The sequence below is a fragment of the Haliotis asinina genome, chromosome 2, assembly GCF_037392515.1.
Source record: "Haliotis asinina isolate JCU_RB_2024 chromosome 2, JCU_Hal_asi_v2, whole genome shotgun sequence".
Lineage (NCBI taxonomy): Eukaryota > Metazoa > Mollusca > Gastropoda > Lepetellida > Haliotidae > Haliotis > Haliotis asinina.
In genome coordinates this window covers 47,792,488-47,819,618 of record NC_090281.1, presented here as the reverse complement: position 1 = coordinate 47,819,618, position 27,131 = coordinate 47,792,488, and the positions used below count along the sequence as shown (strand labels likewise).

At 38.0% G+C, this 27,131-nt stretch overlaps 1 protein-coding gene across 1 annotated transcript; it reads right to left on the bottom strand.

Annotated features, from left to right (window-relative positions):
• On the bottom strand, positions 1-26,238 carry LOC137273830 (medium-chain specific acyl-CoA dehydrogenase, mitochondrial-like). The gene is made up of 13 exons (XM_067806702.1): positions 25,983-26,238; positions 18,827-18,929; positions 16,644-16,741; positions 15,368-15,437; positions 13,979-14,079; positions 13,054-13,134; positions 12,510-12,749; positions 10,428-10,499; positions 9,400-9,468; positions 3,275-3,370; positions 2,799-2,975; positions 1,314-1,385; positions 1-694 (listed from the first exon to the last, which is right to left on the bottom strand). The coding sequence occupies exons 1-13, from the start codon at positions 26,001-26,003 to the stop codon at positions 617-619; spliced, it is 1,278 nt and encodes a 425-aa protein (XP_067662803.1). The 5' UTR covers positions 26,004-26,238; the 3' UTR covers positions 1-616.
• Between the last annotated feature and the right edge of the window lie 893 nt (positions 26,239-27,131).

Below are 27,131 nucleotides of genomic sequence, written 5' to 3'. Positions count from 1 at the left end.
GAGTCTTTATATTTATTGCATGTACAGACTTCACCTACAGAATCAGCATAAGGAGAAAGATGATATTTACATGTGCCTTGTTCTGCAAATCAAAAGCAATGACAACAGCAATATACAAGCTGACAGAAGATGGTTTGGAGGTATTCATAAATGTTAATTTCAAACATACAAAATTACACAGGGTATAAAATAAATATTCAGTACCTTTTTGATAAGGAAGCAATGATGTTTAGTCCTGAGTGATTTAGTATTGTGTAATAATAATAGTAATAATAATGTTGTGAGCAGAGTAGAGATTATTCAAGTGTTTCCATCTTGAGAGACAGGAGCCATTATTCTGAAGTGTAAAGGCACTGAGAGTTGGTCAACTTCCAATGCACACACTGCTTTCAACACTTGTGAATTTCTCTCTTGATTATAATTTACAACACACAATATGGTGACTGGTGAATAACAGCAAAATGCTGTCCCCAAATTCGGTGACAATTGAATAGCCCAGAAATGTTGGACAACTAAAAATGTGTTAGCATGTAATATTACTCCTCTTCTCATGGTATGACAAATCCTAAAAGATGTGACAAATTGTGGTTTTGTAACAAGGCATCTGATTGTTTGATCACATCGTCTGTTTTGCTTTTGTCAAGTGTTCCCTGGCGATAATCAAACGTTGAATTTGAGCAGTTCCCTCATAAATCTGAAACAAAGTGATACATGCATGTTAAAAGCTGCAGAGTATTAATATATACTGAACAGCAAAAGAAACACAAGTAAACAAAGAAACCATTTGTCTTAACGTTTTCTACTGAAACACTTGACAAAATTAACAGAACACATTTCTTTTGCTGTTCAGCATAGTCACAGGCAAATCGTTACTAAGTGTCAAGATAAAATTTTCGCCCTGTACAAATAAAAAAAAGAGAAAACATATCAGTGGAGTTACCTGTGTCCCCAAATTGTCTCTTTTATTATTACATTATCTGCATGGCATGTTCCCTGTAATTATTAAGTGAATTAAATAGTTCTCTTTCAATTTTGTTTAGCTGTATTCACTACTTGGTTTGCTATGACAAGCATGAGTTACTGAAGATCGATTCTGACCTGCATCTTTATGGGTTTGATCTACAAAACAGTTTTATGATAGCTCCCTCATTTAATCAAAATGCAAACCAGTGGTTGATAGCATAAGCATTAACCCCATAATTACAAAACATGTCATCCAGGTACAGACATTTATATGAGTAGTTTACTGGGGCTTGGCAACAGATTACTTGTATGTGACACAAACCTCCATCATATATATCTCCAGAACATACCTGGTATATCTTGGCATCTCTCATCAGCTTCTCTACAGGGTAATCACTGTTGAATCCATTACCCCCAAAAATCTGAAACAAACCAATACAAGCATTGTCACTATGGTGACATAATCCCCCACTGCAAATTATCAAATCAAACATCGCACTAAAAACTTCAAAGTATTGCAGTGACCTTGAAAAGTATGTGAACATCACCAAATTCGAATGGGCCCTACACCATCTGTAGATAAAGCTTGGTGTCAAATATGAAGAAAATCCAGTGACCAGTTCTTGAGATACCACCCTGACAAACTAAACATGTAGGTGAACATGCTGTCAATGTGACCTTGAAAATGTTGTGAAGGTCATCAAAATCAACTGTTCCCTATGCCATTCTTAGATAAAGCTTGCTGTCAAATAGGAAAAAAATCCAGCTACAGGTTCTTGAGATATCTCGCTGAAAAGTGTAAACCGTTAAAGTCCTTTGGTGACCTTGATATGAAGGTCAAGGTCACCAATCCTGACCAGCACCTCTCATACTGTGATGAACCTAGGTACCAAATATGAAAAGAATGCAGGCAACCATTCTTTACTTATTCCATTTCGTACGCACATACGGACGGAGCCTAACGCTATATCCACCACTTTGCACTAAATAAACAGTGGGGGATAATAATTTGCACATGACAGCATTTTATGGTGCCTTATATCTGTAAATCTTTCTAATTAAGCTCAAATCAGCAAGGAAGATTGTGAACGGTATGTATCCATTACAAATCTGTTGTGTTTCCAAACTTAGTAGGGACTGTGGGGTAACTTAGTGGTTAAAGTATTCTCTTGTCAAGCTGAAGTCTCCAGTTTAATTCCACACGGGTACAATGTGTGAAACCCATTTCTGGTGTCCCCACCATGATATTGCAGGAATATGTTTAAAAGCGATGTAAAACTAAACTAAACACTCTCTCTCACTCAAAACATAGTGTGAGTGTCTCTAAGCCCAGTCCCATCAGTGGGATCTCCTGTGCTGGAATTTGCAGTGGGTGATAAAGTGAGATATATTAAACACCACTTTGAAAAGTCATTTCCAAAGAGATGAAGGTCTCAGATAGTTACAAATAAGAGAGTCAAAGCCAGGATCCTGGCACGATCAAGGCAGGAAACAGAGTAAACCCTGGCATATCAGACAACTACTTGACCCATGTTGAGCCCTGTGGACCTATTCCAGCTTGGTGACTAACTTTGCAGGAGGTAAGTTACTAACTGGGTAGGAAAGTTTACAAGCATTTATAAACAGATTCATGGAAATATCTTCCAACAAACTAAGTAAAAATCTCAGAATCCAACCTCTAATTTTGGATTCTGGCACAATAAAGGGCTGCAATATAATGTATTCCTGCACCCTGGAAGACCGATGCACTCATGTGTACAGTAATGTAACTTTCCCCTTGGGCTGAGATAGAACTAAATGTGAAGTTTGGGCATAATGCAATACTACATGATCACCTGGACAGCATCGGTGGCACATTTGTTTGCAACATCACCAGCTAGGGCCTTGGCGATGGAAGCGAAGTATGTGTTCCGACGACCCTGGTCAATCTCCCAGGCAGACCGGTACATTGCCAGACGAGAGGATTCCACCCCAATGGCCATCTCTGCCAGGATGAAGGACACGGCCTGATGCTGGAAAGGAGAGACAGGCTGTAAACGTGATAGAAGTTTCTAAAAAATGATTCATATTTACTTTGACCTTTTTTGGAAAAAGGTGCACTCTACACTCTACAGTAAACAGTATCTGGCATACTCAATTACAAACTTTGATGCTCTGCAAGACATGACTGATATTTGTGCGAACATGCACCCATCAGCAATATTCCTGCTGTACAATGCAACACTGAGGAATATTTCAGCTATATAATTCAACACTCTGCAGTACTCCAGATATACAACACTCAGCAATATTCCAGATATCCTTTTCTCACCTCACAGATGAACTTGCCCATGGTCTTCCTCTCCATGGAGTAGCGAGTGGCCTCATCTAGAGCTCGCTGGGCCAGTCCAACAGCACCTGCTGCAACCTGAGGGGAGGGAGAGTATCATTATTTAAACATGGAAAGACTTGCCTAGATCTGAAACAGGAATATGTCAACATATTTCTCTATGATATGAACGCACTACCTTTGTGCAAGTAAACTGTGCAATGTGCGCATGATCAGAAATTAACTTGCAGTATCATAGATGATGGAGGCGAGACAGCATAACTGCCAGGAGTTGGGCTTTTGTTGGGTTCACTCAGTGCACGGCACTAACGAGACCTCGAATGAGTGAGTGAGTGAGTTTAGTTTTACGCCGCACTCAGCAATATTCCAGCTATATGACGGCGGTCTGGAAATAATCGAGTCTGGACCAGACAATCCAGTGATCAACAGCATGAACATCGATCTGCGTAACTGGGAACCGATGACATGTGTCAACCAAGTCAGCGAACCTGACCACCCGATCCCGTTAGTCGCCTCTTACGACAAGCATAGTCACCTTTTATGGCAAGCATGGGTTGCTGAAGGCCTATTCTACCCTTGGACCTTCACGGGTCACGAGACCTTGAGAATCATGTCTGTTGTGTGCGACATTGACGCCCTTGGTGGTGTTTATTTTGACTTCTCGAATGTGGGAAAATACTTATGCCATACACTAAGAACTCGCAAACTGTTGGTAACTTTTAAATGAAGGTAACATTACACTGATTTCCCAAAGCAATAACCTGATTTACGTTTATGTAGGCCAAGGGCCTGAGTTCAGTCCCCAGTGTGGGTTTTGCGTGTAATGCTCATTCCTGGAATCTCCCCTCCGCGAAGTTGCGGCGTGGAACTAAAAATCTTTCACTTCTTATTTTAACCATGGGGGGAGGCAGAGCCCTCTAACTATCTAAGGCTCATGGCAACCACGGAATTTTCTTTGTTCTTATTTTATCTATCCTTCGTTATCAAAAAATCAAAAACACTTTCACTTGGATGCAGAAACACCATTTTGGTTCAGTCAAGCAATGACCACTTAAGATTAGTCAACCATGGATACAAGTAACAATATTAGCATAGTTTCAGCCAACTGCAGGGGCCTAGCCGAAAAAGGTTAACGTAAGAAGGCATGAATTTATACAGAAAAAAGAAATTCTCTATTATATGTTTACAAGACATACACATTTCTGTAGAGTGTGAGAACACAATGAGAAGTGAGTGGGCAATAGATTGTGTCATTGCTCCATATAAGTCAAGTTCAAGAGGTGTAGCCATTCTTCTAAACGATAACTTCAAATATTAAATACACAATATAGCTGAAGACGAAAATGGAAATTACATAACCTTAGATGTAATTGTTGATGGCCTAAGATTAACCCTTACAAATCTGTATGGACCTAACTCTGATAGTCCTTCCTTATATATATCTTTATTTGACAAGACTGTAAACATGGGAAACGATTCAATTGTAGTATGCGGAGATTGGAATCTAGTCCTGGACCCCTCTATAGACCTTGAAAACTATAAACACATCAATAACCCACAGGCTCGTAAGACTGTATTGAACCAAATTGAAAACTTAAACTTGATAGATGCTTGGAGAGTACAAAATCCCTACAAAAAATAGTATACATGGTGGAAAAAGAATCCTCGCCAACAAGCTAGATTAGATTTCTTCATAGTATCCGAAGACCTCTTTAACATAAATTGTAATATACACATTATACCTGGTTATAAAAGTGACCATTCTGCTGTAACTCTATCTTTATCTACATAAAAAAGTAAGGAAAAGGGTCGCGGTTATTGGAAGTTTATCACATCATTTTTGAGATGAGAGGAGTATATAACTCTAGTAACCGACTTACTTAATGAAACCAAACGTGAATACTCAGACCCTACATATTCAAATGATGAATTAAATGAAATTAAAGATGAACACTTATGTTTAACTTTAACTGACACTCTCTTTCTGGAGACATTTTTAATGAAAGTTAGAGGAAAATCCATTTCATATTCTTCATATCTAAGAAAAGTGGAACTACAAGACAAAAAAGAACTAGAGGAGAACATATGTCAAATAGAAAACGAAATAAGAAGCAACTTCCAAAACGTTAATGAAACGATTCTTGCTGATTTATCCAAAAGTAAAAATGAATTGGAAAAACTTAAAGAAGAAGAAGAAATGAAAGGAATTCAAATTAGAAATAGAACCCAGTGGTATGAAGAAGGGGATAAACCTACAAGTTATTTTTGTCATTTAGAAAATAGGAACTATACAAACAAACTTATTAACTCTCTCATTATTGATAATGGTGAAGAAATAGCAGACGGACAAGAAATAATAGCGGAACAAAAAACGATTTTATGAAAATCTGTATAAATCAAATTGTGATATACACGACGACATTAAAGCTGCATTCGAAACTATTACCACTCCATCTCTAACTAAAGAGCAGTCAAACGAGTTAGAGTGTGACATTAGTCTTGAAGAACTTTCGCCTGCTATTAAATCAATGAAAAATAACAAAAGTCCAGGTTTAGATAGATTCCCTATCGAATTCTTTAAATTTTTCTGGAAACATCTCAATATTTGGATCCACCGATATATAACAGAAACTTTCAACCATAATTCTATGACTATCACAATGAATAGAGGTGTAATTACATGTATCCCTAAACCAGGCAAAGATAGAAGGTTTTTAAAAAATTGGCGACCCATATCCCTCTTAAATGCATTGTATAAATTTATAAGTACTTGTATAACAAACAGGATTAAAAAAACATTGAATGTTCTCATAGACAAAAATCAAACTGGATTCATTCCTGGAAGATGTATTTCGGAAAATATCAGACTTCTCTATGACATTTTGTTTGAAACTAAAAGGCAAAACATAAAAGGTTTACTCATTTTAATTGATTTTGAAAAAACGTTCGACACCGTGTCAAAAACATTCATTAACATGGTCCTGGATAAGTTCGGGTTTGGACGCAACATTCAAAAATGAGTTAACATACTGATTTCTAATGCATCCTCGTGTATGATACAAAATGGTCATTTATCAGAGTTTTTCGACACCGAAAGAGGATGTAGACAGGGTGATCCCATATCTCCATGTTTATTCTTATTGGTAGCAGAAATACTAGGAATAATGATCAGAAACAACAACAAAATAAAAGGAATTGTGTTAAACGACATCGAACATACTACTGGTCAATACACAGACAACACTGAATTGTTTTTTGGATGGATTTGAAAGTTCTCTTAATGAAGCTATGAAAACTTTGCTCTCTTTTCATAAAATGTCAGGTTTGAAAATAAATATAGACAAAACGAAAGCAGTATGGATAGGTGCAATGGCAGGTAGTCAAATACATGTAGTTTTATCTCACGATTATAAGCTAGATTGGCATAACGGGAACTTTGACGTAATGGCAATCAAATTAAATGCTCATTTAGAAAACCTATGGGTAATCAATACAAAGAACAGACTTGAAAATATAAGAAGAAATTTATGTAATTGGAGAAGAAGTAATTTAACATTGATTGGAAAAATAACCGTCATAAAAACTTTAGCTTTATCCACCATGGTCCACATCTTCTCATCTCTCCCTAATCCCAGCAAAACATTTATCACTGAATTAAACAGATTGTTCTTCAAGTTTATATGGAATGACAAAACTGACAAAATAAAACGAACTAATTTAGTGAGAACGTACGAAGAAGGTGGTCTTAGAATGGTCGATGTAAAAACCTTTGTCGACTTGTTAAAACTTTCATGCTTGAAGAGATACATCTCTAATTCTAAGAACTATGATCTTGATGGTTTCCCTTTGCAAAACCTTCTTCTCCTAGGAGCCAATATTTCTACACACTATAAAGTCAAAAATCCATTTTGGAAAGACTCTCTTGATGCTTGGCATAGATATGTTAAAAGATATGCGTGTAATAATAATGACATTAACAAAATAATCATGCAACCACTATAGCTAAATCACCAGTGCAACCAGTCAAACTTGATCATTCATAACTGGTTTAAATGTTGAGTAGTTTATATTAAAGATACTAGTGTTTGTAATGACCACAGCTTTCTAACTCTTGCAGAACTTAAATGAAATTCTGGCATCAAGGGTAGTGTGCTTGACTTTAATCGTGTTATCCTTAGTATACTCAAACAATGGAAAGACGTGCTACGAACAAAAAACAATTTGAATATATTGAAGTTATCTATGTGTTCTCCTTGGAGCGATTTGATCAAACCTAGTAAAGGCTCAAGGATATTTTACGATAATCTCGTATCTGACTATAACATCCCGAACGTGTGTCTCAAATGGACGGGGAACTTAGTGAGTTGCTGAATTGGAAAAGCATATTTTCACAGTATAGACAATCCACGAAAGACACGAAACTTTTAGATTTTCAATATAAATTTGTACACAGAGCCATTTACACTAAGCGAGAGCTACTAAGAATGAAATTGGTAGACAATGAGCTATGTACATCATGTGCCTCAGCTAGCGAGCATATTTACCATGTATATCCTGAATGCCCAATCGTCAAAATGTTCTGGGCTGAATTTAACAATTTCACACCCCAGTTTTTTGGCAAAACGTACGAAATGTCAAACCATGATATTTTATTCTGTTGCAGTGGAAACCACATGATTCTATTAGCAAAGCGCCACATTTTCGTTATGAATATAAGAGGACACAAACCCAGCTTCACTATCTACAGAGCATTATTGAAGGACGTTTATGAGACAGAGAAATTTATCAATAAGAAAAACGTCAACATGAAACACTTTTATAGAAAATGGAATGTCATTGCTGCAATCGTGTAACTAGAAAAGAGCCTCTTGTTTTTGCTGTATCATCTGTGTATCAGCTATACTGTTCAATCCAGATATTTCCAATATGAAACACATCGTACTGTCTGCCTTTCTACTATGCGATCTGTTACATTATATTATACCCATATATCCCGTTAAACTGTAACCAAGTAAAGTGAATAAAAAATATCTCAAGAAAAAAAAGAAACTGCCAGGAGTTCTACATCTTAAACCAGTAAGTCATGATGTCAATATTGACAAGCAGCATTGCACTCCAGGTTCTTTCAACATGTGAAAGATGTTAGCCATCAACAGCACTAGGAATAATGTCGCTCATTAGATCTGAAGCCGAAAAAAACCCACTCAGTCACACATCTATTGTCTTATGAAGGTCTTTACAGCCTTGTTTGCTGGGAATTACTTCTGTTGTATCTAAGATAGAGGGCCTAAACATTCTGATCAGGACCCACTACTTTATATGGTTCTTCATCCTTGAGGCTTGCAGCTTTTCAGGGTTGAGGGCAAATACCAGGCATCAGGCAAAATTTATCAATGAGAGCCAATGAACTAAGTAAAGAGTAATAAAGATTTGGAATTTGTGTACAGGTGTAGTATAATGTATGGTTATTGTTATTATAATTGTTTGTGGACAGGAACTTGTTCAGTTTGATTGTATTTTATTGGTGTGTATAAAAACATATTTGTCAAGTGGATAATGATGGACATATGAAAGGTTACAAATAAAGTCAATAAAAAACTGAAAACTGATCCGAGATCAAGTGGTTTAGCATATGAACAATAACATCAATGATGAACTAAAACATCTCCTGAACCAAAATGTCAATGAGTACATCACTAATTCAGGAATTTCACGAGATGGAGTGTGGGCAACGAATGCAGAAGTTATGTCAAAAGCAAGTCAATTAAGATGTGACGTTTACATTCACAGTGCAGTTGGTCAGTCAATGCTATGGCTGACATATCCTGCCTGCTTCAGCTTGAAAACCCAGACTGATTACGCTTTGTACTCTGAAAGTGTATCAAACCATTTCAATGTTGTACCCAGCATTTAATTGTGTGAGAAGTACAATACAATAACATCATAGAACCATTGTTATTCACTTGTTTTCTGTATACCCCTGCTACCCCCCGTTTCACATTTATAACGAATAAGACGACCTCCCAACCAGAAGCAGACAATGATCCATAAGCAAATACACAAACAATACACAGTATATGTTAGAGGCATTTTAATGCTTTACTTACAGGGGGTCTTGTTTTGTCAAAAGCACCCATTGCAATTTTGAAGCCAATTCCTTCCTGGCCAAGAACATTCTATAAACAAGAAACAGAAATCATAGGTTAAAACACAACAGACTACAAACTGTCCTGTTTCTTTGACTATACCATCAGCAATGATGGCATCAGCATCAAGCTAAGTGGTGAAAATTTGTAAGTAATCTAGTATGGCTCAGACAACAGGGACCTCAGCATCATTTGGCAAAGAACATTTTCTAAATATCCACTTCAAATGCAATGCCACAAACTTGATTAATTTGGACTGTGCCATTACAAAAAAAAATGCTGAATCATATTATACCTCTAGCCACAAGATTCATTTGTTTCAGATATTAACGACATGTTTTCTATTGAGTGATTATCAAATGGTATACATACAACTGAAATATATATATCTTGGAAATACAATAGATACAATCCCTTTAAAAGAAGTGGAAAAATTTATCTACCATATTATTTACTGAGCACTGAAGTGCTTATAAAATATCAATTGGCATCTCTAGTCTCACATCTATTGCACACTCAGCCATATTCCAGTTATATCATGGTGTTCTGTACATAATCGAGTCTGGACATGACAATCCAGTGATCAACAGCATTAGCATTGATCTTTGCAACTGGGAATGGATGACATGTGTCAACTGAGAGAGCGAGTCTGACCGATCCCGAAGGTCGCCTCTCATGACAAGCATAATCGCCTTTTGCAGCATCCATCTTCCCACACCAATCACTACCACTGCACTTTATTCCTTCAGTGTTGTTTATCCTCTACTATGATTTAAGTTATATTTAACAATATTTGATATATTTCTTTCTGTTAGAAATTACAAAACCTCAATGACGTCATGTATATTGCCTTTTATGTCATTTGTACATCATTGTAAGTCTAACAAATCTCTGTAAGGCATTTAGAAATAATCTTACTGATCATGGGGAGCGTCACTTGATCTATTGTGTGTAAAATTTAGTCTACTTTAAGGCAGAGAGTTGATTACCTCTGCTGGGACAACAACGTCCTCAAAGGTGATTCCTCGTGTGTCCGATGCTCTTTGTCCCATGTTCCATTCCTGGAAATACACAAAGGCAGAGTAACAAGAAGACAAAGTCATCAATGTCATCAATATCCCTCACAATGGCAAATACTCTTCATGAATACATCTACAAGTTAAGATTATGCTGAATATTTGGGTGTGTGTATACAGAAAAGTGGAAGGAGAGTAATGAACAGATGAAAAGTTTTAAAACTTCTACCACCAACGTCAGTCTAAGTCAAACCTGCTGCCATGGAAATGCCAAAAATATCTTATTCCGAATTCCAAAACTACCAAAATTCACCAGTACACCACTAGACCAAGCTAAGTGTTAAGTTTGGTAAAGAAATAGAAAAAGGTTATATAGTTTTGCTCTGGAAAAGAGCACAACTACCAATTTCAGTCCAAGTCAAACTTGTTGCCATGGAAACGCAAAAAATATCTTATTTAGAATTCCACAACTACAAAAGGCACCAGAACAGCACTAGATTTTTACATGTCAAGTTTGGTGAAGAAATATTGAACGGTTTTAAAGTTTTTCCCCAGAAAAGATCAATGTGCATGGATGGATGGAAGCACAGACAGAGTGCATTTTAATATCAGGGATAACGAAGGGGAGCTGAATGGGGTAAGAGGAAGGGGTAATAATGGGAACCAAATGGGGTAACAAGAAAGGGTAACAAAGGGAACAAATCTGGGTAACAGGAAGAGTGAGTGAGTGAGTTTAGTTACATGCCACACTCAGCAATATTCCATCTATATGGCGGTGGTCTGTAAATAATTGAATATGGACCAGACAATCCAGTGATCAACAGCATGAGTATCCACCTCCCCAATTGGGAATTCGATGACGTGTCAACGAAGTCAGCGAGCCTGGCCACCAGATCCCGATAGTCGCCTCTTATGGCAAGCATGGGTTGCTGAAGGCCTATTCTACCCCAGGACCTTCATGGGTCAGGTAACAGGAAGAGGTAACAAGGGGAACTGAATCAGGTAAAAGGCATAACAAGGGGAGTAGAATGGGGTAACAGGAAGGGATAACAAGGGACCAGAATGAGGCAACAGACAGGGGTAACAAGGGGAAACGAATGGGGTAACAGGCAGGGCAACAATGGGGTAACACAGAGGACTAACAGGTGGTAACAGGCAAGGGTGATCTTATATCATTAACAAGTTTGACTTGCACTTAAACTTTGAAATAAAGGTTTAAGCAAATACAATAATGTATCTTGAAAATTCAGTTGCAGACAAAGAAAATTGGTACTTGGTTATTCCATTCATCAACACAAACCAAAGATCTCTGCTAAGAAAATCATGAGAAGAAAATACCATACATTCTTTAAAGGATGCAACCAAAAAATCAAACAAAATCAAAACACAGTTATCACTTCTTCATGATATATAAAATGCATTGCTGATTAAGAAAAAACAAATAAACAAAATTTTAAGCATATAATCGCAAATCCAAAGAGCTATATTTTGCAGACAGAGTCTGCTTATCACAATCAATATGTTGTTTTTCAGTTTTTTTAATGTCACGAGTAGATTATTTACTTGATGTATACACAACCAAGATTAGACTACTGCTCATGACCTCATACACCAGGCATGTATACTGTTTCAAGCTCCGTGAACCTATTCAGTGAGTAGGCGTTATGAGCACAGCGCAGCATAGGTGGGTTTTTTTTTCAATGTTATCAGTTGAATAATTGGCATTTTTTATGCTTTGTTTTGGTAAGTACATATCAAAAGATATCAGAATCTGCAAAGTTGTGTTTTATGTTGCATGTGACCTTTATAGACCATGATCTGACATCCATTTACACTACTACACAACACACATATTTTACTGTAAATAAGACTGTAAATAGGGCAAACACTTAGCAGTATTTGATAACTAACAGATTTTTATAACCATGCTAATCTTAATACTACATTCAAGAAACAACACCAGGTGTCTCCCTATCAAGAACAGTATGCACCCAACCTTCCTGTCAGGAATAACACCATGTGTGTCTCATTCAACAAGCACAGTGTGCAACCTACCTTCCTGCCAGGAACAACACCAGGTGTGTCCCGATCAACAATAAAGCCAGTGAAAGCTTTGCCGGCCGGAGCTTTGGGGTCTGGATCAGTGCGGGCGAGGACAAAGTACCAGTTGGCATGGCCTCCATTTGTGATCCACATCTTCTGGCCATTGAGGACATACTCGTTGCCCTTCTTGACAGCACGTGTCTTGATGCCCGCTACATCCGATCCTGCCCCCGGTTCTGTTACACAATATGCCTGCCAAGTACACAGATAGTGAGCTGGATACTTGATCACAAAGTTAGAGATCGCTGGTAGGTTGGTTTCGTGTGGAACACTCAACAACATTCCAGCTATATGTAAATAATCAAGTCTGGACCAAACAATCCAGTGACAGACATATGAGTATCGATCTATGTAACTAGAATACAATGAGTGAGTGAGTTTAGTTTTATGCAGCACTCAGCAATATTCCAGCTATATGGCGGTGGTTTGTAAATAATCGACTCGGGACCAGGCAATCCAGTGATCAACATCATGAGCACCAGTCAGCCCTACTTACACACATCAAAGGCTCGTCTATCATCCTCCCCAGATACTTTTTCTGCTGAGCCTCATTTCCAGCAATTATCACAGGCATTTGCTGGAAGGGAAGAAAACCAAGAAATTCAAATTCTTTAAAAATTAACGTAATGACTACATGCAGAAATAAGGTTGAAATCATGATGACATAAAATCATCAATAACTGAGCTGATGATTAATAATCAAACATTATTCTTGTTGCTGACAAAATTTCTTTCACACTGTCTCCGGACTGGAGACATAGTTCTGCTTCATGCAAAAAACTTTCCTCAGAACATAGAGAAGTTAAGCAAAAGAAAGTCTTTGTAGAACATGAGGTTAATGCATTATTTTCCACAACATCCTCAGAATTAGGGGATAGCTATGGTCAATATTGGATTTGGGCTGAATTTGGCCATAATTGTGTCAAGAGTTATCTCCCTTGCAACTTCACTTTCACTGTCTTAGTAATGTACAAATTCTAGTACTTCTTTGGTTGAGTCCCATCCGGGATTCAAATGCTCAGAGTCAGGCACCTAATCGTCAGCACACAAAGTCAGCCGCCTAGCCCGCTCAGCCACCGCCACTTCCACAAGCTGGCTGACTTTGTGTGCTGGCGATTAGGTGCCTGACTCTGAGGGCGCGGGTTTGAATCCTGGATGGGACTCAACCAAAAAAGTACTAGAATTTGTACTTAACTAAGAAAGTGAAATCCCACATACGACATAAGCTGCATTTGACCACTTTCTAAATGGCATCATGTAATCACATTTATCTCCCTTGCCATATGAGACCATTTCACTTGCTTTGGGTGCAAAGTTTCAGCTTTCTTTCTGCTTTACAAGCCAAACTGGGAGTCAAAGGTCCTGACGAAGCAGGATGGAAAATAGAGATACTAGACTATCATGTCTCTGACACAACTTACTCCAAGGGAGTTGGCCTCAATAGCCGTTTGCACCCCAGTGCAGCCATATGCCAGTTCTTCTGTCACAATACAGGCATCCATGATACCCAGGCCAAGACCTCCTGAATATGGACAGTGGATAGAATTAAGTTCATGAGGCCGAAGGAATTATGACGCAGCATAGCAGGTAAATCATGTTAATGAGGACTGTGGGTTAAAGAGAAGCTAACATAAGATAATTACCACTTTAAAACGTGAAACCTAATGCACAAGTAACAAATCGACTATTCCTGGAATGCCTAACGGGGGTAACAATGATTCAGTTTTGTTGTCTAATAACTTTGAGTCATCGCCCTATTCACAGTCACTGGTTCCTACGTAAATAATCCTGTATTGCTGAGTTTCAGATCATCGTCCATCAGCAGTCATTGATCGGCGATATTTGTGTCTGACTTGTGACTTAATATTCAGATCAGACCTGTCCAATCGGACTGATGGTCTTTACGATATCTTATAAAATAATTTTAAAATATTTATCGTGGACATTTGAATGGTAAATAAATGTTGTGACATGAAATGTTTCAAACTGGAAAGGAGACACAGCCTCAGGTCATTTGCAACTACTCCGTCCTTTACATGAAGTCATGGAAAGTAATGCAGTTCTATCAAAAGTAAAGTTTCTTTTGATTGGTCAAGTAGAATGAGGGTATCCAGCATTGAATTTGTTACTATTACATTCTCTCTGTAAATGGCAGCAACCACTAACACCAGCGTGCATAAACATGCCATCGAAAAGTAAGTAGTCGACACTGACCTCTTTCGTCACTGGGAAGGAACCATCAGACTAATAGCCAGACATTGGCCACAAAGACACTACTACAGTTCTCAAGAAACACAAGCAAACACACACTCCATGTTTTTCTTTATATCAAGTGATAATAACCTTTGTTATCAAGGAAAAATAACAATATATTATCTTACAAAGCAGTTACCTTTGAGAGATTTTGAATTGATTTGTGAATGAACTTTTCTCCAGCACTGTTTTTATCCACCAACTGGTGACTTTTGCTATCAATTTAGGCTCAAAAACACTGTACTGGATAGACAGGACTCATATTTCTCAGTGTTCTCATTGTGCGAGATGAAGTTGTTGAGATGAAAGTGACTGATAAGGGTTAAAAAATAATACTGTGGTTCCATTTCCCCGACTGATTCTTGATTTCTGGTGTCAACCCTATTTGTTTAATGTGGTATGAAGAAAATAAGCTTTCAGATACCATGGTTTTTGTCAAAGCATTGATAGGACAATGGTCAATCTGATAGCGATAGTGGTCAACATGGCCCCAAACTGAATAAAAAACGACACACTGATGAACTACACAAGGTCTAGTGAGACTTTGATGAACGTACCACAAGAATGGGGAATGTGAGTGTTCATGAGGCCAAGCTCCCATGCCTTCTTTATGATGTCCACTGGATACTGAAACAGTGAACATAACAATTATATGTGGAGAACAATGAAAATAACGAAAAAAGTGAACATGGTGAGAATAGTGAACAAGGGGAGAATAGTGAACATGGGGAGAACAATGAACAGAGAGAGGACAGTGAGTATGAGGAGGACAGTGAACAGAGGCAGAACAATGGACACGCGGTAACAGTGAATTCGAGAATAGTGGAAGGAAGAACAATATGTATGGATAGAACAATGGACATGGGCAGAACAGTGAACATGAGGAGAACAATGAACATAGAGAGAGTGCAATGAGAAAGGGGAGAACAGTGAACATGGAGAGAACAGTGCTCAGAGGGAAAACAATGAACACAGGCAGAACAGTGAAGAGAGGGAGAACAGAGAACAAAGGGAGACCAATGAACTTGGGCAGAACAATGACCACAGGAGAACAGTGAACATGGGCAGAACAGTGAACACAGGGAGAACAATGGGGAGAACAGAGAACAGAGGAGAATAATGAACACAGGGAGAAGAATGGACAGAAGAACTATGAACATGGGGAGAAGAGAGAACAAAGGGAGAACAATGAACTTGAGGTGAACAATGACCATGGGGATGACAATGAAAATGGTGAGGACAGAGGGACAACAATGAAAATGGATAGAATAGAGAGAGAACAATGAGCATGGAAAGAACAACAAACATAGGGAGAACTGTGAACAATCCACATCGGGAGAACTGTGGACAGGAGAACAATGAACATGGGGAGAATAATGAATGTGGGGACGGTTATGAACACGGGGAGAACATTGGACAAGAGAACAATGAACATGGGGACAAGAGAACAATGAACATGGGGACAAGAGAGAACATTGGAAGAACAGTGGATAGGAGACTAATGAACATGGGGAGAACAATGGACATGAACTCAATGTACATGGGCATGAAAATAATGAACATGTACATAATGAATACGATGAACATGGAGAGAACAATGAACATGGAGAACACAGTCATCTCAATGAAAATGATGGACACAATAAACACAGAAGATGGTCATGAAACAAATAGCATCTTCATCTTTCGTGTTTAAAGTTCCTTTGACAAAGCAATGTTAAATTCTGCAAAATGTCTGCTGTTGACATGGTTACAATCCTGGACACAGTCTACAGTATATTCTGATAATGGTACCTAAGGTTACTAACTGACTTTCTACACACTATGCATTACCTCCCCTGACTTGTCATATTCAGGAGCTTTGGGTATGATTTCCTCTCGAGCAAACTTCCTGGCCAGAGCCTGATACTCCTTCTGTTCATCGGAAAACTCTGAAATGCACATCACACACTTCAACCAGTTTCAACTGTCATAGAAAGACAGGGAGATGGAGCAGCCTAGTGGTTGAAGCATTCGCTCGTAATGCCAAGATGAGAGAGTGAGTTTAGTTTTACACTGCACCCAGCAATATCCCAGCTATATGGATGTGGTCTGTAAATAATTAAGTCTGGACCTGACAATTCAGTCATCAACAGCATGAGCATCGATCTGTGCCATTGGGAACTGATGGTATGTGTCAACCAAGTCAGGGAGCCTGACCACCTGATTCTGTTACTCGCCTCTCACGACAAGCAGGGCTTACTGAAGGCCAATATCAGATCTTCATGCCATGGTATGTCATGCCAAAGACCAGGGTACAATGGTTAACGAGGCATGAAACCATACTTTCACTCACTCACTTCAATCAGTCCAATCTGTCATCAGTACATCATGATAAACATAAACATGTTAGAGGTCTATGTGTAACTTCAGACATAAAGTTTTCTCCAAGTGCTGCATGATTATATTGCATACAGGGCAGACAAATGAACAACTGATCACTTGAAACGTGTGCAATACTTGAGACCTGATCCTGTTAGTTGTCACGACAATAAAGTTTGCTGAAGACCACTTCTTGATGAGATCTTCAAAGAGAATGCTATTCCATGATACTGTAATGACCTACCCAGTCCAATTTCTCTGAACTTAACAAACACATCAAGAACCATGACAGAATTGGTCTCCAGCAACTCATTCTTGTTGTAAAAAGTGACTAACCATATCAGGTGGTTAGACTCTGATATATGGCAATGCATGACATTTTATCCATTTCTGACAGTCAATGCTCATGATATCAATCACTAAGTTGCTAGTTCCTAGCTGATTATTTATAGGCTGGTACTACTACTAAATAGCTGGAATACTGAGGAGTCCAGCATTAAACCAGAAACAAATCAAACATAATATCAAGTAATTTATAATCTGGTTATCTCAAATGGCCTAATATCTTGAACCTATTCAAGGTCGTGACCACTTGAGGCATATCAGTCCGCCTTCTTAACCAAATTCGAGATAAAAATATAAAGCCCTATCTTGAACCTTGGACTCTTTCCACTGACACTGACTCAACCACATCTTATTTTTGAGAAGTGCATGTACATCTGACGTCAGCTCACATCTCTCGTCCTTTTCCTTTAATCCAATTGCAATGGAAATATTCCTTGGCAGTGAGGGTAATGAGTAGTGAGTTTAGTTTTACACCACTTTTAGCACTATTCCTGCAATATTTTGGCAGGGGACACCAGAATGGGCTTCATGTATTGTACCCATGTGGGGAATTTCACCTGGGTCTTCAGTGTGATGAGTGAACGCTTGAACCACTAGGCAACCCCACCACACTGGTAGGATGATGTCCTTCTAAACTTCTAACATGTTACCCAGGGTATTAATCAGCATCATTGTGCACCGTATGTTGAAACAAGGCACTATACAAATTCATTATGATTATAATGCACAATACCCAATACTTGTTAATGAGTACCAAATGTACTCTGAACTGTACAATGAAAATGTACTCTGTGATAGCAACACTATCCATCTATCAATGGATGATGATGAATGAGGTGAAATTTCAGATGGCTTGCAGGCTCAATTTAGTGCTTTGCTACTTGCACTGGTGCAATCCAATATTACGAAGTGCAACTTAATATTAGTCAACCTTGCACCAGGTGCAAGTCAATTTTTCAGTAGGTTAACTTCTGAATTTAACACCTAAATAATTCAAAAGTGTATTTCTTTCATTATCCACTGCAATAAAAGCAGTGCAACAGGAATTTGTCTGGTGCAACTAGGTATTAATGTTAGGTTGGACCTGGTGCAAGTAGGTTAACATCTCTTAAACCAAGCCCTGACTTGTACTTATTTTGAGAAAGAAACGAAGACTGGAAGTACAATAAGCTATTTCCCTGGGGTAGTTCGGAGTTTACTCCCTGCAGGAACAAAATACATGGAATCAAAACTTGTGTTTTTTGACAAAATATTCGGTGATGGACTAAATCTATGTGAATATCTGGAATAATAGTCAAATGACTACTTACCAAACCCAAAAGAGGCCCCATTTGGTTTTGCAGCTGTGGCAGCACTGGGAGCCGATGACAGTGCACGAAGTCCGGCACGTGCCAGGGGCCCAAGTCGAGACATCTGTAACACATGTGTATCATCATCATTGTCAACCGGGTTCAAATCTACATCATGAGATTCTGTGACACTCAAGGAAAGCAACTCTGTACTTCACATCATCGACAATGGTCCTTAAAGATAGCTATTTCTCTAATCATACACTAATCTAGTTGTGGTGACATCAGACTTGACCCTGAACAAGTGATTGATATAATGAGCATGCACAATGACATGCAATTAATGAAGTCATCTAGTTTCAGCCCTTCATATCAGGAGATGAAGAAAGGGACCAATTCTAACCCATATAAGACTTGGGCCAAATAGAAAAAGGTGTTGCGGTTCCGATTACAGCTTTTTAAAATTTAGGGTACGTAGGTAGGAAGGTAGGTAGGAGTAATTTATTCTTACAACAAAACAAACTAACAAAGCATTTATCAATGTGTAATTGTTTTTAAATCAAGCCTGCAGCCATCATGTTGACCTTCTGTATCAGACTGACCAATGTTCGTCTGCACCAGGAAAAATAATGGGATCTGAAAGCTTATTTTATTTATACTGCTTAAACAAAAACAGCCGGGTAATCGAAACCACATTTCTTTTTAAGTCTACTGTTGGGAATTGGTTAAAATCTCATAAATGATGATTAGTTCATCATAAACGATCAATCATTGAAAATAACTGGTTAGCTGCATGTATCAAATCAAAAACCTGGTTTTGTTTGTTAATGCACAAAACAATAAAGAAAAAGCATCTAGTTTTGTTTGTTTTTAGCAAATTGCACAAAATGCGTTTACAAAATTGAAAGGCTGACTTGGTATGCTAGGGACATAAATGTCCTGAAGTTTTCAGGATAATTCAATCCTGACTTGGAAGTGCTTGTAGTGCTTAAAAAATGCAACAAAACTAGACAAAATATATTTGTGAAAAATATTTGTAATGCAAACAAGTGTTCCAAAATTGTTTGTGATAAATTATGACAAAACATGTTTGACTGCTTCGTCATTTAGTCATTGCAATCAATCTTCCATTATTTCAACTAATTGGACCACCACTATATATGAAACTACCTGACACTGCCTATGACAACAGGTAGCCCAATTGGTAAAGCATTTGCTCATCATGCCAAAGCCCCAGGTTCAAATCCACATTGGTACACTGTGTGAAGCCCATTTCTGGTGTCAACTGCCATGATATTGCTGTAAGATTGTTAACAATGGGCATAAAACCATATTCACTGACTCACATAATTATATGACCAAAATATCAAAGTTTTATCCCAGATTAAATTTAAAAAAAAACACTGCCCAGCTGAACCTTCCTGGCAAAAGATAGTAGAATTGAACCGCAAATGTCTGGGTAAACCTTAAAAACTCAAGCTTATTTATATACCTCATTATTTACATATCAAATATATCAACACAAGTTGATTAACAAGTATCCTTGACTTGCCGAGAATATATTTACTTTAATCGAGGGTTGATATATTTGTTATCAGAAGACATAAAGGTGAGACTTTTATTTATCATCCGAACTCATTCTTCATCAGTTATCAGCAACAAAATAAATTTATCTGAACAAAAAACTGTCATAAGTCTTCTTGAGCAGTGATGTCAGTGAGGTCACAGCATTGTGACGTCATCAACTTGATATCACAGCATTGTGGTGTCATCAACTTATGACATCATAGGATTGTCAGCTGTGTTCTTAGCAATGTCAAAGTGTCAAATATCAAAGCATTGTGAGATCATTACCTGAGAATGTAAGAGCTTTATGGCGATTCAATTGCTGTGATATCTCCAATGTACGCGCTGCATTGTCGATATTGCTTGATATCACAATAGCAATATCTACAGTGGGAACCAGTTTGGGATGATAAATGCATTTATCTTCCGATTTTTTTTTTTTGTAATACAATGCTGGATTGTGAGGAATTCTGCTACATGACGACAATTTGACTGTTAAATTTGTGACAGTAAAAAGCTTTCACTTAAAGTACAGAAGTAACTACACAAAAAGAGTCTTATTCCTGTACATTATTTCCATCAATGGTTTTTCAGTGTTTCCACTGGCATTTTTGACAGATGGACATTGTGACTTGTGACAGTGTGATTGTGATGGTCAATTGAAAATCTTACCAGTCATGTGATCACATTTTTAATTCCGCACAAGACTTTACACCCTAACTAACTGACTAATTATCCAACTGCACTGATTTTTATGACATTATCATTATAATGAGACAACAAATCAACACGATGTTTGACGTGAATGTTGACTGAACTATTTATGGAGCAGTGTAATAGCCAAGAAAGATAACTATGCTTTCTCATCATTGACAAAGTTACTTCACTTCTGATATTCAATCAAATATTTCGTCATTTTTTAAATAGCTACAATTTGAGCAGACATGAAATGATCAAAGTTTATTTGCAATTTGAAACCACAAGCAGAATTAATCTGGTACCCAATAAGAAGTAAGATATCGTTATTTGTTTGCCCAAAGAGAAAAGTACTTGTCCTGGGCAAGTATAATACCTGTACCTACTACTGGTCAAGTCAACAGCACAGTTCAGCTGCCAGTAATGCTGTTCAGGGATTTACCTTGAGTCCTGTATTTGAGGATCCTTGGGACTCATTCTCTTAATTTTCAGGGGTCCTGGACTACCAAATGGGTGTCACAGATACTTAAATATTACTACTAATACTATGGTAAAATATTGGTCTAATTCAGTCTCTGTTATTGTACTGTGTATAATGATCATCACAGTAACTAAACTGCAAATGATATCATAACCTGGCTCAGTCTAAGCAAACTTAGTTTCAGTACTTTTCGTTACACTCCACTACTGAGTCTAACTAAACCTAGTAGGAGGTCACATCAGGTAACCTTTCAGAACACAGCTTACCAAATCGTGGAAGTGGACATCCACACATTCCTTCTGAACTACTACCTCAGAAAGGCTTGTAACCGAACGATTCCGAAAGCTATTTTCCATACAACTGCTTCAGGTTGATGCACATGGAGCACACTACCATACTGTCAACAGTGAGTAAACAGTCACTGAAAATTGCACTTTTGTCTATATTCAAGGATGTTTGTGGAAACATTAGCTAATGGTGACCACGTCATCAGAAAGCCCTGAGCATATACACTGCAGGTCAAATACCTGTGTTTTATGAGAATTTTTGGTTATTGAGGGATCAGTGTCAGTGACAAGTGAAGTTTTCAAGTCATGCCAAACCCTAAACAGTAGCTGTTGTCTGATAGGTTAAATCTGTTCTGACTTCTCGTGTTTGAATGGACAGTCATAGGTTGCTAAAAGGTAATTTCATGTGACCTCCTAGGTTTTATCAAGACTCAGTAGAAGAGTGTAACGAAAAGTACTGAGACTAAGTTTTCGTAGACTGTAACTTGGCTAGTAGCAGATTGGGTGATAACTCATTGTTATTTGATCAACATATTTGAAAAAAAGTACATTGACTTTTTCTGTATCCCTGTGGACTTGCTTGTCTATTTTGTTGCATCTATTGTCAAATATCATGTGCATAGGATGCAGGAATTAGCGTCCTGTAAATTCCTGGTAGTTACTTTGCATTGAGTGAACATACAAGAAAAACATGATCCAATCAAACAACACATGGCTGCAACTATTGTAAGCACCAGCTGTTGAGTGAAACTGGAATACACTGTACTCACTTGCACTCACCTAAACCTGCTCATATGTGAAAGCTTGCAGCTTCCACTGAAATATTATATTCAAAACAAACGAGCAAGGTCTCATCACTTAGTGCTGCAAGGTATAGTTAAGGCTGTAACAATGATATGAAAGTCGGGTAATTCTTTAAAATTTGTGGATCTACAAATGAGTCATGCCAGACCTGGGCATATATATCACAGACTCTCAGTGTAAAAGTACTGGTAAGTTTCTTGTGAAGTTGTGACAAGTAAGTGACGAACATCTGAAACCCATGTATGTTTACCATTTTCATCAATTTTTTTTGAGGAACAAATAACACTGATGAGGATGGCAGAGTGATTCCATTCTTAATAATTATAACAAAAACTTAACAAGTACTTGAGTAGACACATGAACCACATATCTACCACACTCACCCGATATTGCCTTTTTAATGCATACCTGACAACATTTATAGAAGTAATTTAAAGTATGTTGATTGTACCTTTTCTATGCATTCATAATACCAAAATTTCTAAACCATATAGTAATACAGGCATGATTTTACCATAAACAAATTTACAAGCAACTGTGAAGGAACTACACTCATTCTTATGAAAAAATCTATGCATGTAGAACATTACATTACTACCTTTCAGGGAGATAGCTTAACATGCCTTTTGACCACTTCAATTATGATAGAACACAAAGGTAGCTATAATAGGTCACAGTTCTAACATCTTGACCACTTGATGTCAACATCAGAAAACTCGGGAACACAGACTGGTAAGTTTGTCACATACACAACTGTCGAATATTTGGTTCAGTGATATTGTTAATGTGCCAAATCATTTTAGATGTTTTCAACATACATTAATATATCTCTTGAGTGTGACTGTGGTGATGCCAAATGGTCTTGAAAGTAAGTGTTGTACTACATTAAAGCTTGGTCTTTGGCAATATGGTGGACTGTAGGCATATTTCACATCATAAGCAGAAAGGTCACAGGAGTTTGGTTGGAATATGCATAACCTCCGAATCTTAGATGACAGAAACAGTTTTCACAATCAAAACATTAACTATACATAATTTTTAATTGAAAATTTGGGTATATATTTCTGATGACTTTATCCTTCACCCAGCAAATTATCACAATTCTCTTGTATTCTCCTTTAATCAAGGAAATATGCTCGTAATGCTAGACATGCAGTTACAGCTCCTTTAAAACTTTCAAAGGAAGGTCGTCATATCAGTTTTGAAAGTACCTTATGAGGCCATTGTGACAAGATGCTGTTTCCATCCACTCTCCTCCAAACCAAGACTATTAATTGAAGAGTAGAAAGCATCTAAACGTTGCCTTGCAGAGATATTATCTGACAAAGCTGACCTCGATTATACTTAGGCGTGTTGGCGTTCCCAGAATACATCAAAAGCCTGGGCAGCTTAATTGTATGCCACAGGTCATAGATCGGCAGTTTGATTGGTATGGACAGATTGAGAGCTGTCAGTAACAGTCATTCTCATGAAAACGCATGCGTTATCCTCGACTGCATATGTATAGAATAAACCAAAAAGCTAAAGGAGAGTGGAACATCAAAAGAGAACTTTATAATAGTTTTATGACTTAAAAATTGTTAGGGCGTATTTGAGGAGTGTGAAAAATATGACATATCACCAATCTGTTCCGATCTGCCATTAAAATACTACACGCTGTTGTTTGAGTGTTACTAGTTACTTCTTAAAAACATCTTTCACATACAACTCTAATTCTTATGACTCGAACATGAGGCGAATATACCAGTAGGTGAAATGTGTAGGCAAGTAATAGCAATCGTTGCATAACCTAAAAAAAATGTTAGGGCGTATGTGATGTGTGTGAGAAATATGACATATCGCCGATCTGATCCAATCTGCCATTGATGCTTGTGATGCTTGAGGGTTACAGTTCCATAACTTCTTTCTTTCTTCTTGATAGACACTTTCTGTTTTTGAGGGGTGTGTAACAGTGTCAGTTAACATCTTGTTAATGTCCATGCCATTCAACACATGCAAGAAGATATCTGAATTAAATATTTATGAAAACAAAAATGTCTTAAAGTAGATTTTTTTAAAAGGACAGCTGATGTTAATACATTTGTTCTCGCGATACTTCTACATTCTTTAACATGCTTTGGGAGGGAAGGCCACGATCAGGTCCCCCTAAGTAATGGAAGGAATTAAGGCAAATCTGAAGGAATTGCATCTCAAATGTAAACAAACGCAGCCCACTCGTGAAACAATTGCAGCGATATTGGTAGTCTAGCGGTATGACATAAACACAACGCCCCTATCGGAAACAATGTCGGTAATACTTGAAACAAGATCGGCCATCTTCGGAGATTTCTCACCTCAGTTCTGTGATTTGTCAGTTGCGTCCTGAAACTCACACATCAAAACATGGCGTCACTGGAAGGAGCACCTGTCTTGGTGAGTTTTGTTTTTAATTTCTACTGTTTTCATTTTCATAATTATCCATCTTTGACCACCTGTTTTGAATGCGTTTAGGTATGAAGTGTTGTCGGAGCTATAAATTTTTCTTTAGGAAAAGATTGTCACTGCAGAAGAGCATCATAAGTCATGCCCATAGATGCTTCCTTTGTTCAGACGTAAACAACTTCCATGGGCATGACTTATAACGCTCTTTTGCAAAGACCATCTTTTCCTAAAAATTTAATTTATTGCTCCGACAACACCTCATACCTACACATATTATTTTTTCATTCATTCACATATGTACTTCTTTCTTTTATTCTTATTATTTCATTCACATATAGTTCTTGCTCTTAATTCTAACTATAATTCATTCATTCATTGTAAAATTGCGACTGATACAACAAACTCGCTGTAGTTCTGTTAAACACTGGAAAATGAGCCAAGTCACTGTGTGCGTTGGAGCATGACGAGGCACACGTTAATTAGTACAAATGGTAAAGAAAGCAAGCAAGTGACCAACCCTGTTACATAAAAAAGGGCAGTTTGAAGGGGCATACGCAGTACCGAAAATTTCGCGATGCACAATTCGCAATCGGTTAAACGGCAACAATAACATACGATTTCGGATTTTGGACTGTGGAATATAAGCAGAATATGTAGAATTCACGTGCTACATGTCTGTAGTGCCTATGCCGACAACGACCCTTTCAGCGACTCTGTGATGAGAAAATACAAGTCCGAAGTCGGGGGTGAAGTCGAGAAGGCACATTTCAAAACTCGCACCCGTGCTAATTTAATGGAACGAGTGAAAAGAGATAAAGAGAAGGTGTAAAGGTGCGCCATACAGTCAGAGTGTAAGTCAATTAACTAGCTGACAAGTGAGTTCCAACAGAATAACCGCTGAGAAAATCGCATCACCACCAACCTGCTGCATAACGGCCGCCATTGTTGAGGTCAGAGGTCATGCAATGTCGTTGTATAGCCCTTGTACGTACATAAAGGATTCGGCAGAAGTGCGGACACACCAAAACGTTTTCACTGTAGTTATATTGTAAGCTGGCAAATTTTGCAATTCTTTATATTTTATATATACATCAATATCAGGAGGTGAGAAAATAACAGCAGCCAAATGATGTGCAGTTTTAATGATCCTTTAGCTGTCCTTTATATACTCACTTACTGAATACTGCGGTTCAAAGTCCGGTCAACTTGCTGCTCCGCTAAGGCCAGATCGCTACTTAAAGAGATTAATCAATCACATGAAACATCGACGACTACGCCTGACCGGTTAGAACTTAGCCAGAAAACAATGTAAAATAATACCTTATCGCGAGCTATTTTGAGTTTTCCCCTGTTTGTTTATTTTTAAATGATACAAAATTGCTATAATTACAATTATTCCCAACTGATTAAACTGTCAGTTGGGGCTTGAACATATGTTTGCGAATAGATACCTAATTATATGTCTGTATTGTGGTTGTGTATTAAAGTGGTGACAATTGTATTATTCACTACCGCATACCAACGTGCAATTTCCATAAACATACTGACAGCTGCTTCGGTTATTGTGAGTCGCTAAGCATATATATACGCAGCATATATAGGTGGATACAGAGGAGGGGTGCTTGAAATGTTGCCATTATGCTGTGTGTGTGTGCGTGCGTGCGTGCGTGCGTGCGTGCATGCGTGCGTGCGTGTGTGTAGGGGGTGGAATTAGCATATTAGGATGCGGTTCAGGTAAGGGCAAACGAATTCGATCGTACGCCTATACGTGTAAACAACTTCTCTATTCAGGTGATGTGACGTACGTTTCGATACTGATTCTTGCATCGTTGTCTATCCAGCATGGGTCAGACAGACAACAGGTACATAAACACAGTAAGTAATGAAATGATGGCTGTTTTGAAGAGTTTGTTAACGCATATACATGTGTGATGATGTTCCCCAACACTGCAGCCTCCGGCATTACCTAAAGTGTCAGAAAGACTGTACATGTGCTCCAGGTGGAGAACTCGGGCACTCTCCTGATCTGTGCTATAAGGTCAGGAGGCACCAAATCAATGACACCGAGAGC